The 15701-nt window shown below is 35.7% G+C and overlaps 1 protein-coding gene across 10 annotated transcripts in view; it reads right to left on the reverse strand.

Annotated features, from left to right (window-relative positions):
* Positions 1 to 967: 967 nt before the first annotated feature.
* ntm (neurotrimin) overlaps positions 968 to 15701 on the reverse strand; it is a 309799-nt gene continuing 295065 nt past the window's right edge. For 4 of the 10 annotated variants that reach the window (XM_039676458.2, XM_089126531.1, XM_089126532.1 and 1 more), the window contains 6 exons: positions 12176 to 12307; positions 11218 to 11338; positions 10236 to 10387; positions 8910 to 8945; positions 2815 to 2892; positions 968 to 2481 (listed from right to left, as the gene is read on the reverse strand). In XM_039676458.2, the coding sequence (XP_039532392.2) occupies positions 2381 to 2481; positions 2815 to 2892; positions 8910 to 8945; positions 10236 to 10387; positions 11218 to 11338; positions 12176 to 12307 (620 nt within the window). In that variant the 3' untranslated portion in view covers positions 968 to 2380. The remainder of the gene's footprint in view (positions 2482 to 2814; positions 2893 to 8909; positions 8946 to 10235; positions 10388 to 11217; positions 11339 to 12175; positions 12308 to 15701) is intronic. The other 6 variants (XM_039676456.2, XM_039676459.2, XM_039676461.2 and 3 more) reach the window with 6 other exon arrangements.

Raw genomic sequence — 15701 nt, forward strand, 5'->3', positions numbered from 1 at the left:
TATATATATATATATATATATATATATATAGATTCACAATTAGACTGCAGACCAATTTTATTTAGATACAACATTTTATTATTGTAAGTCTTAAATATGAACACACCATCGCCATTAAAGGAAAAACATATGACAAAACAATTTCTTTACAGTACAAGGAGTTAAAATACTTAATTTGTTGTCCTCTCGGGAACCATAGAGATCAGCGGAACAAAGTGAACTTATCCAGGCTGGTTGTTTTAATGGTTGAACATAAAAAAGTCAATTCTTTGCACCAAGTTGGACATGTGAATTGCATTACAGCCATGCACAGACAAGCCCTGTGTTTCTGTTAATACAGTGCATTGATCCAAACGTCTTCCCCAGAGAAAATCACAGACATTATTTATCAAGAGGTGCTTTCAAATTTAAATAGTGTGGATTTCTGCCTGTTGTCAGGTTAGTCTCACTAATCTGTTTATATAAGAAATATGTTGACTGTTCTTAGTCTGGTTGTGTTCCCTATATCTTTAAAAAAAAAAAAAAGATATAATGAAAATTGAAATCATAATATTGAATAATACACCTTTAGGGCTAGAACACACACTGTCACCCATTAAACTTTGCACATTCATGACATTTCCTTTCATTAACATACACCTTGTGCTTAAAATCCACTGATTTGTATCTGATATGTGGTTTTAAAAATATGATATTTAAAGGGATAATTCATCCAAAAATGTAAACTGTCATCCTTTACTCATTCCAAACCTGCATCATTTCCAGAAATCGCTAAGTGAATGAGGACAGATGCTTGTAAGCTGCAAAAATGAATAGAAAAATAAATCATAAAAATGGTGCGTATGAATTGTGCACCACATTTCAATGATAGCTTGGTTTGCAGAACAACATTTAAATTTTTAGTGGCTAAGTAAGGAATAGCTACTTATGATTAATCAGAATTCCATGGTCATTTTTTTTTTATATATATTTGACGGTGAATTAATGACAATTTTCATCTTTGGCTGAACTATTCCTTTAACCAGATTGGGGATGAAATGAAAACATTAGGCATAAATCCTAAAGATTCCAACAAAAGAGAAGAAAATCGAACACCGTAATACTGCGACGGTAAGTTTTTTTTTCTTTTCCCCCCTCCAGAATGTGGACGGTAACAGGACATCTGCTCATGATGAAATGACGACGGACAAATGAGTCTTATCTGCTTTTCCCAAAAGCACAATATTTAGACATCAGATTTCACACTCAGCTTGCATCTACTATAATACCCTTTGAGAAATAAATTACACAGCTTCTGAAAAAGGGAATAACAAAAAATAGAAAATGTGTTGCATTGTTTTAAACAGGTTCACAATTTTAGTAAAAACAAGTGTGCATATTTTCCCTTTGTACAAGTTAGATATATGCATATACACACACACAGAGAAGTTAGCGGGAACGATTACGAGACATGTTTAAATAAAGAGCATTTAAGCGCCCGGTTTGGTTTGTACAACTCAAAATCTGGATTTTCAAGAAAAAAACTGCCATTGTAATTAAAAAAAACATTTGATGTCAAGTTTGTCTGGAAAAAAAAAACAACTTTACAGCTAAAAATCGACAGATATTAGCAGATTGCTCTTTGGGCTCTCATAACGGATCCAATAACTTGAAAGCTCCAAATGTAACATGTTTCAACCTTGATTCATATATTGTCATCCCATATATACTAACATTACTCATCATTTGTGGTGTAAACAGAAAGAATTATAGAGCTTTTGGTTCTGCATAGTCCAACTGTGTCATTCTGTTCGTCAAAACAATCGAAATAAAACCTGTTGTGTATCGCATTGTTTTCGGTTTGGTGAGTGTTAAATGCTAAAATGCAGATTAGAAGTACTCGAAACGAAACACGATGTGATTATTACAGAGCAAAAACGTGTGATTGTGTCTTTTTTGCTGCGTTTTTTTGATTTTGCTGTCAAAATAAAATGGTCCCTTTCTTATCGCATGCCTTTGACTTGAATTATTCCCCTACCACACTGTATTCTATATGAATTCTTAAGAAGTTACAGAGTTAAATTAAAATGACAGTCACAAAAATAAATAAAATGTAATATTTCAAATTAGACATGCCTCTCTCTGCCATTTGCTTTCACGGAATACCAAATTGTATTCGCTTGGGGCAAAACAGTGTGATGATTAGCAATGTAAGAGAAGTTACATTATTAAACTCTATAATAAACACAAGAAATGCATGATTACTTCATTAAAAGGAAGTACTTGGGTACCCCATGCACATTTCCAGGCATTTTTGGTAACCCATGCACGATTTGTGACTCCAGGATGAGAGCGATGTCACACAAACAGTGATTTTTCTGCACTGAAAACATCTTCGGCATCAAAACTTGAGCAAGAGATGTAGAAGTACGATGAGAAGTAGACAGGTGGGTGTGAAGACCGTAGACGTGCCGCTGTTTCCATCTTGAACTGCTCCGGGTCCTAAAGCATTGAAGAGAGTCACACGTGTCAGGAAACACAGCCCCGGTCTCCAACTGTGCTGTAAACTGCCTCGCTTTTATTCTTGAGACTGTCTATAACGTCCTGAACTCTCACCTACGCATCTGCACTTTTGATTCTATCTTCCTTCCTCAATAGCTACTATCTTTTCTTATTTTGGAAAGGTGTCAGCATTTTCTAGGTTTACTGCACTAAACAGTTATTTTCTAGTCAAGCAATTCTTGTTAAAATCTATGTTAGTATGTTATAGCAACTCCTCTTTGTTGATGAGTTTGTAGTGATTAGTAGTCCAGTAGTAGCTTGAGTATCACAAACCTTCCAAAAAATCATTGTTTTCAAAGGCTGTGTGCTCTAAATCGGATGAAGTCATTTCTAAAACAGAAGCCGTCTCCACTAAAAGACAGATTACATAAAACACTTTATAGGTATACAGAACATACAATTTGAACTCAAAATTATTAAAGGGATAGTTCAATTTGAAATTCATTTTTGGCATGTTTTAGCTTACCTCAAGGGCATCCGAGATGTAGGTGTCTTTGTTTCGGCAGTAGTTTCAATTTTGATATTTTTAGGTCAAACCGTTCTTGTCTATCAATCATATAATGGAGGTCTATGGTCACCACCTCAAAGAGCATGCACAGAGAAGTCCAAATTAAACATGATTCAATGACTCGTAAATGTAAGTACACATTGATGGCCTAAGACACGAAACAAGCGGTATGTGTGAGAAAACGAACAGTATTTAAATTGTTTTTACCTCTTGTAACGCAGATCACGTTTAGCAGTCCCTCCAGAAAAACGCGATTATGCGATCGCTGAATTCAATGCAAAATCAGCCAAAGTCCGCATATTTATGCGGGGGCCACATTTTTTCAAATACGCCGCACTTTTGCCGCATAATATGCCGATTTCCGTGCAAAATATGCGGGGTTTGCATAATTTCATAATCCTCGCATTTTCGTTGCAAGTCATATGTATCTTAGCAGAAACTTGAAAAATGTTGCGTTTGCTTCACACAAGAGCAGCCATTTCCCCCTGTTTCCATGGGAACGTTATGAAGTGACGCAATTACGCGACGCCAGACAGACTCACGGAGGCGATTGACATCTCACAAATCGAACTCGTATAACTGTCTGTCACATGTTCTACCGTCACATCGTTACTTAATAAACAACATAAGATAAAAGAAGTAGCATCAAACAGAAATTACCCGCACACACGGGGCGTTCGAGGCGCACATATAACACTGCAGAGAGCTCTTAAAGGGGCCACACCTTATTTACACTCGTTACAGTCTGAAATAAAACAAGATGAGAAATTAAATATTCCCAGCACTTTCTATGATGTAGTATGCTTGCTCATCAAAGGAAGTAATAAGAAATTACTCTTACATTAGCCTAGTGAGAACAGGATGTTGGGGGAATCACTTTTTTTCTCTTTTTCATCAAACCGCAATTTTTGCAAGTTCCCTCAATTTTTGCAAATTCCTGCAATTTCATCGCATAAAATTGCATAAATATCCCGCATATTCCATCGCATTTTTAAAGAAAACGGGCCGTGTAATCAATCAATTTTTGCCCGCAACAATCACAAAAAAAACTCTGCGTTTTTCTGGAAGGACTGAATACTATTATGGTAAATGTTATATATAAATCGCAAATTTTTTCACAAATTTTTGGAAATTACCACCACAAAATCAGTCATTTTGATCGCAAAAATCACAAAAAAAAATCTTGAAATCCTGGAGGGACTGGTTTAGGTACGGTTTGACCAAAAAATATCAAAATTGAAACTACTGCCGAAACAAAGACACCTACATCTTGGATGCCCTTGAGGTAAGCTAAAACATACCAAAAATTAATTTTAAAGTCAACTATCCCTTCATTCATCTCTGTATAACGGTTTAGCAGGAGACGTGTGGCTAGTTGGCTTGTCTTTGGTTTGTTACCTTGTCATCAGGTAGAGTTTTAGTCTTTGGGACAGTCAAACAATCTCATGAAACAAACAACAACTAACATGCGAAACATACTCTTTCTGACGTCCAGTTTCCATCTTTAGACATGTTCAGTGTTGAAATGTACAGTATGTGCGTATATTTATATTTAGGGGTTGCACCGACTAGTTAACAACATAGGGAGATCATTATTATTTTTCATTTAAACCATTCAAGCCAGACCGACCAATCACTCCATGGTTGTTAAGTGATGAAATATGTATCAGTGAAGGCGACACATCAGTGTGATCCAGCTTCATTTAAAAACATAATAATAATTAAATCATGCTTTATAGTCCATTTTCCAATGAAGAACTATATTGCTCACAATCCTCCTTGGATCTAACCATAAGTATGGTTACCATGGAAATGAGATCCATGGCAAAAAATCTCATTAATAACCACCCACTTCCATGAAGCACTGCGAAAGACTTAATGACTACACTGTTTTATTTTAAAAAGTACATTTTATACTTTAAACTATTGACATATATGTAATAATTTTCATGCATTAATAATTTTTTACTGTTAATGTGTGAGCATCTTGTAATGAAACTTAAAAAACAAGAGCTTCCCTGACCTCCTAGGTTGTCTGTGAAAGACTACATTTTTAGTGAATGAATCAAGTTTTTGCAGATGTCAATGTTGAAAATGCAAAGAAGTTGTATTAATTAAACCTATAGTCAGAGCATTCCCAGTAGTCAGTCAAGAGAATGACTGGGATGAAAACTTCCGAAACAAGACCACTGCAAAAAAATTGGCAGTCACAGACTGTAACATCATGTGCAAATTATGCACATAAAATAAATTTTCAAGTATATTCTACCATGGTAATCCTACACACATTGCGCTGAACACTTTCCAGAATCTGTGTGAGGTGGAGATGGCAGAGGAGATACTCCACACATCATCTCAGCGCCATGGGATATATTCCTGTTATTGAATGTCTACACAGCAAAGACATTGCACATAACACAGTGGAGAAAACTTAACTTATTAAAATACTGCTGATTGCATGTGGCTGGTCATTTACATAATGCACAACACAGCTGACTAGCTCTGGGCAACAAGTCAATTAAAAAAAAGTAGTCATGCAACCCCAAGTATACAAATATACACAAACAGATGTATTAGTTACATTTATTGAACAAGGTTTTTTTTTTTACACTCTTGGTGGAAACAGATATTTACAGAGCCCTTAAAAGGACATGGTTATGGGGGGAAAAATATGAGATGAGAGGAAAAGTAACACTTCAATGCTTTTGCATTCGCTCACAAAGAACTCAAAAGTTTCTCAGGGAACACAAAAGCTGTTAAAGGAGTAGTTCACTTTTAAAAAAAACTTTTGCTGATAATTTACTCACCCCCATGTCATCCAAGATATCCATGTCATTCTTTCTTCAGTCGAAAATAAATTGATGAAAACATTCCAGGACTTTCTCCATATAATGGACTTCAATGGGAACCAAACGGTTCAAGGTCCAAATGAAAGTTTCAGTGCAGCTTCAAAGGGCTTTAAACGACACCAAACGATGAATAAGGGTTTTATATCTAGAGAAACAATCGCTCATTAAAAAAAATAAGTTTTATAAACACAAATGCCCGCCTTGCTCTGTTCTGTGATGCACGTTCGTGACTCTCCTGTTCAAACTCGTCCATCAAAATGAATGAATCTTTTTGTGTCATTTCGTTTGTTGAATGAACCAAATGACTAAAAAAAATGGTAATTTTGATGAACGAGTTCGAACAGGAGTCATGAACACACATCACAGAACAGAGCAAGGCGAGCATTTGTGTTTATAAACCTTAAACTTTTTTAATTATGTATTAAATGAGCGATCATTTCGCTTGATAAGAACCTTATTCATCGTCTGGAATTGTTTAAAGCCCTTTGAACAGTTTGAAGTGTGCACTGAAACTCTCTTTTGGACATTGAACCGTTTGGTTCCCAATGAAGTCCATTATATGGAGAAAATCCTGGAATGTTTTCATCAAAAACCTTAATTTCTTTTCGACTGAAGAAAGAAAGACATGGACATCTTGTTTTTTTTTTTTTTTTTTTTTTTTTTAAAGTGAACTACTCCTTTAATGCTACAGGTATGTCAATGCTGCAAAAGCTTGGTATTTTTTTAAACCATCACCATATCCCTCTAGGAGCGCTGTAGACATTTGATTTCTTTCCCCTTTTTTGTTTCACATTTGGTGTGAAAGATCAGAGAGCACCAATATTCAGTCCCAACAAAACAATCGTTGTGTCATGGCATTAGTATGGCTGTCTATTAAATCCTTCTCTTTGATGGGCCGTTTAGACTGAAGTCTAATTTCCCCTGGATTTAGGGGAGTACGGTACTTTCTTTAGGGACAGCTATCCAATTATTCTACAGCCACAGCTTAGAATAAATCCTGCACAAGTGTAATTATACTAATGTGAGGTTCTCACAATCAAATTCAATGCAATTAATGAATCTCCGGAGAGGACATGGTTACCAATCCCACGCTTTTTTTTTGGGTCAGACAGTGGAGAAAAGTTGGCCAGGACAAGATTTCTATTCTTGGCGGAGAAGAAAGACTAAAGGACAATACAAGGACAAATCAGTAACAACCATCAACAACATATGCAGGCAAGGAATGACCCCTTACAAAAAAAGTAGGAAAGACCAGAGTCAAATATAACACACTAGATGTCTTCAATCACAAACAATTTAGAGTTATATTTATTCAGCATAAGCTCAGTAAAGACTCTCAATGCCACAGAAATTAGCAATAGTTTGACAGAAAAATACAAATATGTTGAGGTTTTGGGGGAGTGTTTATATTTTTTGTATAATTATTTCACACTGTAAGTTAATACATGCAAATATTTAGCTCATTTTCACATTTTATCTCTCAACTATGCAAATCAAGTAAACCTTCATCTGAAAAACTGTCTGACTGAATTTAAAATCTTTTAATCTTTAAAATATGTAATGCACATCGTTTCTGTCTGGGTGAAGGTAGTTCTTCAATTGGCAGATAAGAAGTATATTTTAGTAAAAAACATATCTCAAATAATGTAGCTCTAACTTTGACTGTTGCTTTAATCCAATTTTCTCCTACTGTGGCAGCACCATGGTACACTGAGTTGTTATATACTACGGTACTGTATGATTTATTTGCCATAAGCCATTGTGTATTAACGTGGTTATTATGACTAGGTAAGTCCATAACACTTTTTGTAAGGGGCAAATGTACATTTAAAGGAATAGTTCACCCAAAAAAAAAATAAAGATTCTGTCATCATTTCACCCTCATGTCATCCCAAACCTTAATGACATACTTTCTTCTGTGATACTACACATGGGCTGAAGCTTTCAGGTTTAAAAATAATTCAAAAGTACCATTAAAAGTATCACGGTGCATTTGTTCTGAAATCAAATGATAGATCTGCGTGAGAAACAGATAATATTCACCTCCAGTGAGCTGGTAATCGACCATTGTGTCAGTGAGTTCATCTTGAGGACCGAATCAGTCCAATTCAAATGAATCATTCAGGCTGATTTTGTGGATCGAATCCACTGAAAATCAAACTCAAAAGAATGATTCTTTCACGATTTGGGCATTACTAATGCTCTCAAACTATGGTTTGACTTCAGAAGTCTTGGACTACAGCACTTTTATGGTTTAATGGTTTTTTGCATCCTTTTTGAGGTTTGAAAGCTCCAGTCCCTTTCCATTGTAATTGCATGGGCTGGAGAACGACAATTTCTTTTCCTGCTACGTGGAACTAAGTATGAGTGCAAGTAAGTGATGACAATTTTCCTTTAAGTACATTTCTCATCAACTGAGTAATAATGAAGCACTCACAATTCCACAAACATCAAAAAACATCATGTGATGCAAACATGTACTTACAAACAGCGGATGAGAGCATGCATTGACATAATGAAGCCATGCCGTGGCGAAGGTTAGACAGGAAAGAAAGTGAAAGAAGAGAAAGAGAAACACGTTTAGGCTACAGAAAAACAGAGACTCATTCATCAACCCACAGTGACTGAAAGCAGAACGAGGCATGTCACTACCCTGCCAATCCCAGAGCAGCAATTGAGACTGTCACTCAATGTGCTGAATGTATTATTGATATTACAAAATGGGATTTTAAGCTAATAACCCCGTAATAGGAATAGCTAGTGGCCAATTTAAAATCGGACAATCACATTCTGTCAGACGAGGCAGGACAATTATATCACCCTGTTCAAATCACGGAAAATATGTGCGTCAACCTCGCCGATAAACTTGAGTGTCATCTCGACAACTTGGCTTTGTCACATTGAGGTTGATGTGAAAATAACCATGTTTGCATCTTCTTTGTGTATTAAACGCACTGTAACATGCTTAAAGGAGGTGATCAGGACGCCACATTCCCATGCACACTACTAACCTTGCAATAGCGTTGAACTAGTGGGTTCAATTATTTCTACATCGACAAAAACAAACATAAAAACATGTATCATAAGCAAATGAAGGAGAATCCTGAGATGGAAATCTCAAAGATTAATAGTCACGCATAGAGTTGTCAAAAAGTACAGATTTCGGTACCAAGTTGGAACTGAAATTCTAATCTTGACAAAACACATATTGTCAGAAAGGTCTGAGTCTCAAGGTCCTTTGTGACAGGTGATATTTGGACAGAAATGTATTAATGTGTTAAGGCAGAATGTATACAACTAAATTCAATGGATTGTATGGCACCCAGTGGCTATTTTTGGTACTGCGCTTAAACAAAATCTCATGGAAACTTCAATTTTTGTGATATCAACTTCAAATTTGGAACATAACTTGGTTAGATTTATGGATTTGATTTTATAGTATTTTTAGAGTAAAAAATATTTTGTAAAATTTTGTATATTCTATATAAAACAAAAAATATATAGTACAGCATATTTGATTTACTATAAATAAAAATTTCCATAACTTTTTCATACTTTCATTTTTTGAAGAGTTGGGTATTTATTCCAAAGCATTCTTGAATTACAACCATTTAAGTTTGAATAGTGCATTTTAACCCCATTCTCAAAAGGGGGGGTGACAGCGAAGGGGTTAAGTATCTGCTCAACAGCGCTCACCGACTGTAAAAAATATTTTCAAGATTTGTGATCACAACATATTTTCTTTTGTCAAATCAACTTTATAATAATTTATTTAGTTGAGATAACTTATTATTTTGAGTTTCTGATGATTAAATGAATCTCCTTCATTGTATTAACTCACTTTTTCCAGTTCAATCAACTTAAAATTAAGGCAACCCAGGTTACTTACTTTAAATTAAACCAACAATATTTTTTTACAGTGTAAGAAACAAAACATTTTTTCTTTTGTCAAATCAACTTAAATAATTTATTTAGTTCAGATAACATATAATTTTGAGTTTCTGATGATTAAATCATTCTCCTTCATTGAATTAACTCACTTTTTCCAGTTCAACGAACTTAAAATTAAGGCAACCAGGTTACTTTTTTAAGTTAAACCATAATTTTTTTTTTACAGTGTACCGACTTTTGACAGCCCTAATTGCACGGGTCAGAAACTACCAAGTGGAAATTCATTCTGTTTACAGGAACGTTATCAGCTGGAACTTTCATTTAGCTTTTTTGAACAATAAGCAAAAAATGAAACATAACAATCTTCCGAACCACCGTTTGTACTTTTGAAGAGGCTCCAAACCGTTTTAAAACTTAATTAAAAAGCATCAACTAGCGACACTTACCGTATAGGACGATGCTTGTGTTAGCGCTCCCAAGTTTGTTGACAGCGACGCAGGAGTAATTGCCATAGTCTGCCTCGGACACGTTGAAGAAAGTCAGCTTTGAAACTGCTCCGTCATTCTCGATCTCAATGCCATCAAAGCCATTGAAGATCCTGGGAAACAGTCAGCAAATGGGGAAACTTGAATCAGCCCAGCCCTGTTTACGCTACATCAGAGCCTCCTTTGAAGCTTGAGGTTACATTTATGAAAACATCAACGTTTTTGGACGCAGATTGCGGCGGGCCTGGATACATTCAAAGGAGGCAAAACTGCAGGATTGAATTACTGGCAGCGGCATGCAGAGGGACATGCACACGCATACACTCATGCACATTTAATTATGATAAAACATAGTGACAACTTATTCTTCACTTGACATCAAAGACAGTTTGAGAGAACCAACAGAGACACATCCAGCCAAAGGCACTCAAATGTGAAGTATTTTCCGATGAAAACAGTGAATTTATGACAGCACATTTAGTCAGACATGTACAGCAACTGAAATACATTTGTCCTTCACCTCTTAGTGTCACTATCAATATCAATATTATAAAGACAGACATAGTGTACAGGAGATACGATAAACTCTAGTAACTAGCTGTTACTGAACATAAAACGGGGTCACAATCTATAGCAAACAATTTTTGGGTACAATGTACTTATTGTATTGAAAAAAGATGCAAGGAAAGGGTTAACATTATAATAATTGTATAATGTTTTTATAATTATAGATGTAACTACAGAAATTAATTTCAGATGTAATTAGATGCAGATATTTTTTTTTAAATATAAGTGCAATGTAAAGACTAATTTAAATGTTAGTACAGGTTAAATGTTAGTGGGATCGAAATTCAGTTTTGTTTTTCCATAAACGTCTAGGTTATGATTGTACCCTAAACAAAGGAACAGATGAAGCAGAATATCCTGAAGTGATATGCCATACCTCCTGTCATCTCTGTACCACTCAAAATCTGCCTCGGGTACAGCATCTGCCTCACAAAGCAGGACACCTCTCTGACCCAGGGTCACGCCAACATCTCTGCCATCTGCAATACTGGGAGGGACTGGACACACAAAACCACAAGAAAGTTAGTGAACTTGGGATTAACAAGATTATTTACTGACAAGACAATTACTTAAATAAAGTACATTCAAAAGTTGTAAAACAAGTTATGATCTGCATAGTCTTCACTCTGTTTATAATAAATATATTTTCTTATTAAAGTTACAAAAGTGATTCAGTCAAAAGCAGTGAGAGATTTTCTATCTTTTGTTGTTGGATTAACAATAATGACAGATGGCAGCAGGTTTATTAGGCTGCCGTCACTTTAAGGCTGAACAATCCAATATACTGATCTCTACTTTTTTATGTTCACTTACTACATAATTTAATATGACAAGGATACACACAAAGACAGGCAACTTGACACATAAGCATGTGTATAAGCATTCAAGCCCAATAAGGTGGCAAAAAGAAATGAAATGAGTTGTCTTTTGCTGCTTATTGCATATTATAAAATTTGAAATCACTTGTTTCGAAACCGCAATGCTTAAAATCAAATGTAAATAAGAAGCGTTGCCACGCAGCACAGCAATGTCATGTGAGGATTGATGGCCCAAAATCTCTACCAGTTGACATATTTCTACTGGCAAATCGTGTCTACCCATATATCGCCCAATCAGGATGTTTTTAGTTTGCATTTCAAGACATTTCATTACAACCTATATTATAATTTTACATTTATTTAATAAAATCCTAAAAGTTTCTGTTTATTTTTATAGGTTTAAATAAATCAACAAATAAATCAATGAATTAATTTTGAAAAATAGTCTTTTGGGCATACTATGTTGTATGCTGCATATATGTAGAATGTGTTGATATAAACTCATGAGACACTTACAGTTGACTGTGAGCTCAACAGTCTGTGTGTCCACTGCAATGTCATTCGCTGCGGTGCATTCGTACACTCCTGCTCTATATCTGCTGATGAAGGGAATCTCCAGAACCTCATTGTCTGAGCTTAGGCTCTCATCTAAACAAGAAAACATTCAAATATGATGTTAAGATCAAGGATGCAAACTCATCATGGGTGAAAAAAAATTACAAAGACATGAGAAATGCTTGTTATGAGAGAGAGAGAGAGAGAGAGAGAGAGAGAGAGAGAGAGAGAGAGAGAGAGAGAGAGAGAGAGAGAGAGAGAGAGTGTGTGTGTTTTAGCTATGTGTATAAGTTATGTGTTTTTAAAAAAAAAAAGTAAGATTAAAATTTAGAGTAAAAATTTAAGAGTAAAATTTACTTTATTTTTTAAGGCAAGTTTTTGCACTGATACTTTGAGTAAATTTCACACATACTTAAACTATACTTAACTAAGTTAAGTGAAAATAACATTAAAGGATTAGTTCACTTTTGAAAAAACTTTTGCTGATAATTTACTCACCCCCATGTCATCCAAGATGTCCATGTCTTTCTTTCCTCAGTCGAAAAGAAATTTAGGTTTTTGATGAAAACATTCCAGGATTTTTCTCCATATAATGGACTTCAATGGGAACCGGATGGTTCAAGGTCCAAAAGACAGTTAATAACAGTTTCAGATGCAGCTTCAAATGTCTTTAAACGACACCAGACGATGAATAAGGGTCTTATCATGGGAAACGATCGGTTATTTCAAAACTTATTCTAAAAATGTAACTTTCATCGCCCGTGACCTTTTGAACGTAATTACGTATTACGTGACGTTACAAACGCGCCTCAGAGAATATAGCAAGGCTAGCATTTGTCCTTAGAAAAGTTACATTTTTAGAATAAGTTTTGAAATAACTGATCGTTTTGCATGATAAGACCCTTATTCATCGTCTGATATCGTTTAAAGACATTTGAAGCTGCATCTGAAACTGTTATTAACTGTCTTTTGGACCTTAAACCATCCGGTTCCCATTGAAGTCCATTATATGGAGAAAAATCGTGGAATGTTACCTAAATTTCTTTTCGACTGAGGAAAGAAAGACATGGACATCTTGGATGATATGGGGGTGAGTACATTATTAGCAAAGGTTTTTTTAAAAGTGAACTAATCCTTTAAGTCACATTTATTTATCTAATTTGAGGTTAATTAAGTTTTCTTTGTACAACATTTCACTCAAACAATATAACATTGAATTAGACCACACATTTGATTATATGATTTACTCAGAAATGTTTAGTAATCAATACATATAGTGTGTATCACCATATAATCAATTCTGAAGTTATATGTGTAAACGCAGACCTCAATACTTGGTAGACAATACACAATGACGGTAACACTTGCATGCGTCTCATTATCACTGAAAAGCTGGAATATTTCTCATTTTTTTAAGTACCGTCACATCCATACTTTTCTTGGGTACAATATGCCACACTGTAGAGCATGTTGATGCCCTTCTATGCAAATTCAAACCTCATCTTCTCTGAAATACTGATGCTCTGATGTATTTTTAGTCATTTGTGTCCTGTTGTGGGAGAGAAGACACTAGAGATGTGAAATTCGATTCAAATATGAGTCTCTGTCTCTGTGCAGCTGCTTTGAAGTGTTCACATACACACTGGAGTCAAACTGCTAAAAACACACGCCACCTTTTCATGTTCATGAAATCCAGACAGGGGAAAAAACGTTAGTGGAAAGGGATCCTTGTGATGCAGTTCTCAACGTCAAGCGGTAATATTTGGTTGGCTTAAATAAATAAATATCATCCCCAATGTAGTTTCTGACAGCAAAATAACACACCGCTTTCACTTAAGTATGTTCTGAAAGACAATGTCTTACACCTGGGAGAGGCTGTTAACGAGAAAGAAAGAGGCACTTCCTTTAACCCGATGAGGAGTGTCAACTGAGCGCTCGGGAGAAAGAAGCTCATTACCGTTCAACACGGTACACACCTCGTTGCACTGAAGAGCAGCTTGGCAAGGGCCTTGTATAATTGTATTGTTTTATTGTTTAAAAGTGTTTGATTTTAAATTCAAACTACTTCAAAATGAGCCAATTAAACCCAAACTTTTAAATGGAACAAGCCACAAGCGAGCACAGGAATAGCTTAATCTTCATTCAAGATGCTCATTTTGATGTTTCCCAGCTGCAAAGGACTGGGAAAGCAAACCCTCGGCATTGATACCCGGTAAATGTGGTGCTTTGGCATCAGGTGCATTGTGGACTCTCTTCCATCAAAGGGAAGATTGACAAAATGGGACCGTTTATTTCCATCAGGGTCACTGGGTTTCATGGCTGCCATGGAGGATTGTATCAACGCAAAGTACTTGAAGACTGACATCTCAAGCTTTTTTCTTCATCAATACACTCCCGAAGCACATTCATTACGCATTTCTTATGTAATGCAACAACTTTTGTATATGCATGGCCTCTAATGGCATTATAAGCATCAGTCAATATGCCCAGGGTTGATGTGCGATATTATCAGTAGTTAAAAATGAAATCAAATGCTTCTAGAGCTGATGTGGTACAACGATCGTCCTGGGTGTCATCAAAAATAGAACAAGAGCCAAACATCTCTGTTAATGGAGAAACTAAGCCCAGAGAAGTTAAACAGGCTGGCCTCCACAGTCACATCCTTGGATAGCTTACTCACTGATATTGCACAAAAATGAATCACCAGTTTGTAACGTCGACCAGAGTTCGTCGACCAGAGTGCCCAGATGAAAAAAAAATAATCCATATAGACGGTAGAGTTGGTAATCTTTATAGCTTCAGATGAACCCTGCACTCTCCACATTCACTAAAGAGAGTGGGGTGAAAATACAACAGGAACACTCTGGCAGAATCACAAATAAACAGAATAAAAGAGTCGGGATGCTTTCTTGAGCATTTAGTAGAGACTCTCTACATAGACACTCCTAAATAATGCAGGCCCTTATATATGAAATTAGGTACCTGTTACAAGCGTCAGTACAATCAAAAGTACAGCCATTTAGTTTTGGCTGAGGCACTTAGTAACAAATTGAAGCAGATATCCAAAGACAGAATTAGATTGAGTTATTAAACAACATGTACTTAAAGGTATAGATCATATTTTTTGGTCAATATAAAGGATATGCACTAGTAGTAGATATGCCTCTCTTATAGGCACTTGAAGTGCATTTAGATATGCACTCTAAGTAGGTTTGAGTGTGTGTTGTTATGCTCACTGAGTGGCAAAAAGACATTGGTTTTCTGTGTGAATGCCGCGGAAAACACACAACACACTATAATGGGAAAAAGCTTTTGAGATTGACTGTTCAAATAGATTTAACAATAAATGTGGGGTATATTTCTACACAGCTAAAGAAAAGAGAAGATAATGGATCGCTGCAATTCACAGAAACAACTGGACACCAGAAAGCGAAACATGGATTTGAGGTTATCATTTTGTGTAAATATGTTGTATTTTGCAGTAAAA

The sequence above is a fragment of the Pimephales promelas genome, chromosome 23 (genome assembly GCF_988280905.1).
Source record: "Pimephales promelas chromosome 23, fPimPro1.hap1.1, whole genome shotgun sequence".
Classification (NCBI taxonomy): Eukaryota; Metazoa; Chordata; class Actinopteri; order Cypriniformes; family Leuciscidae; genus Pimephales; species Pimephales promelas.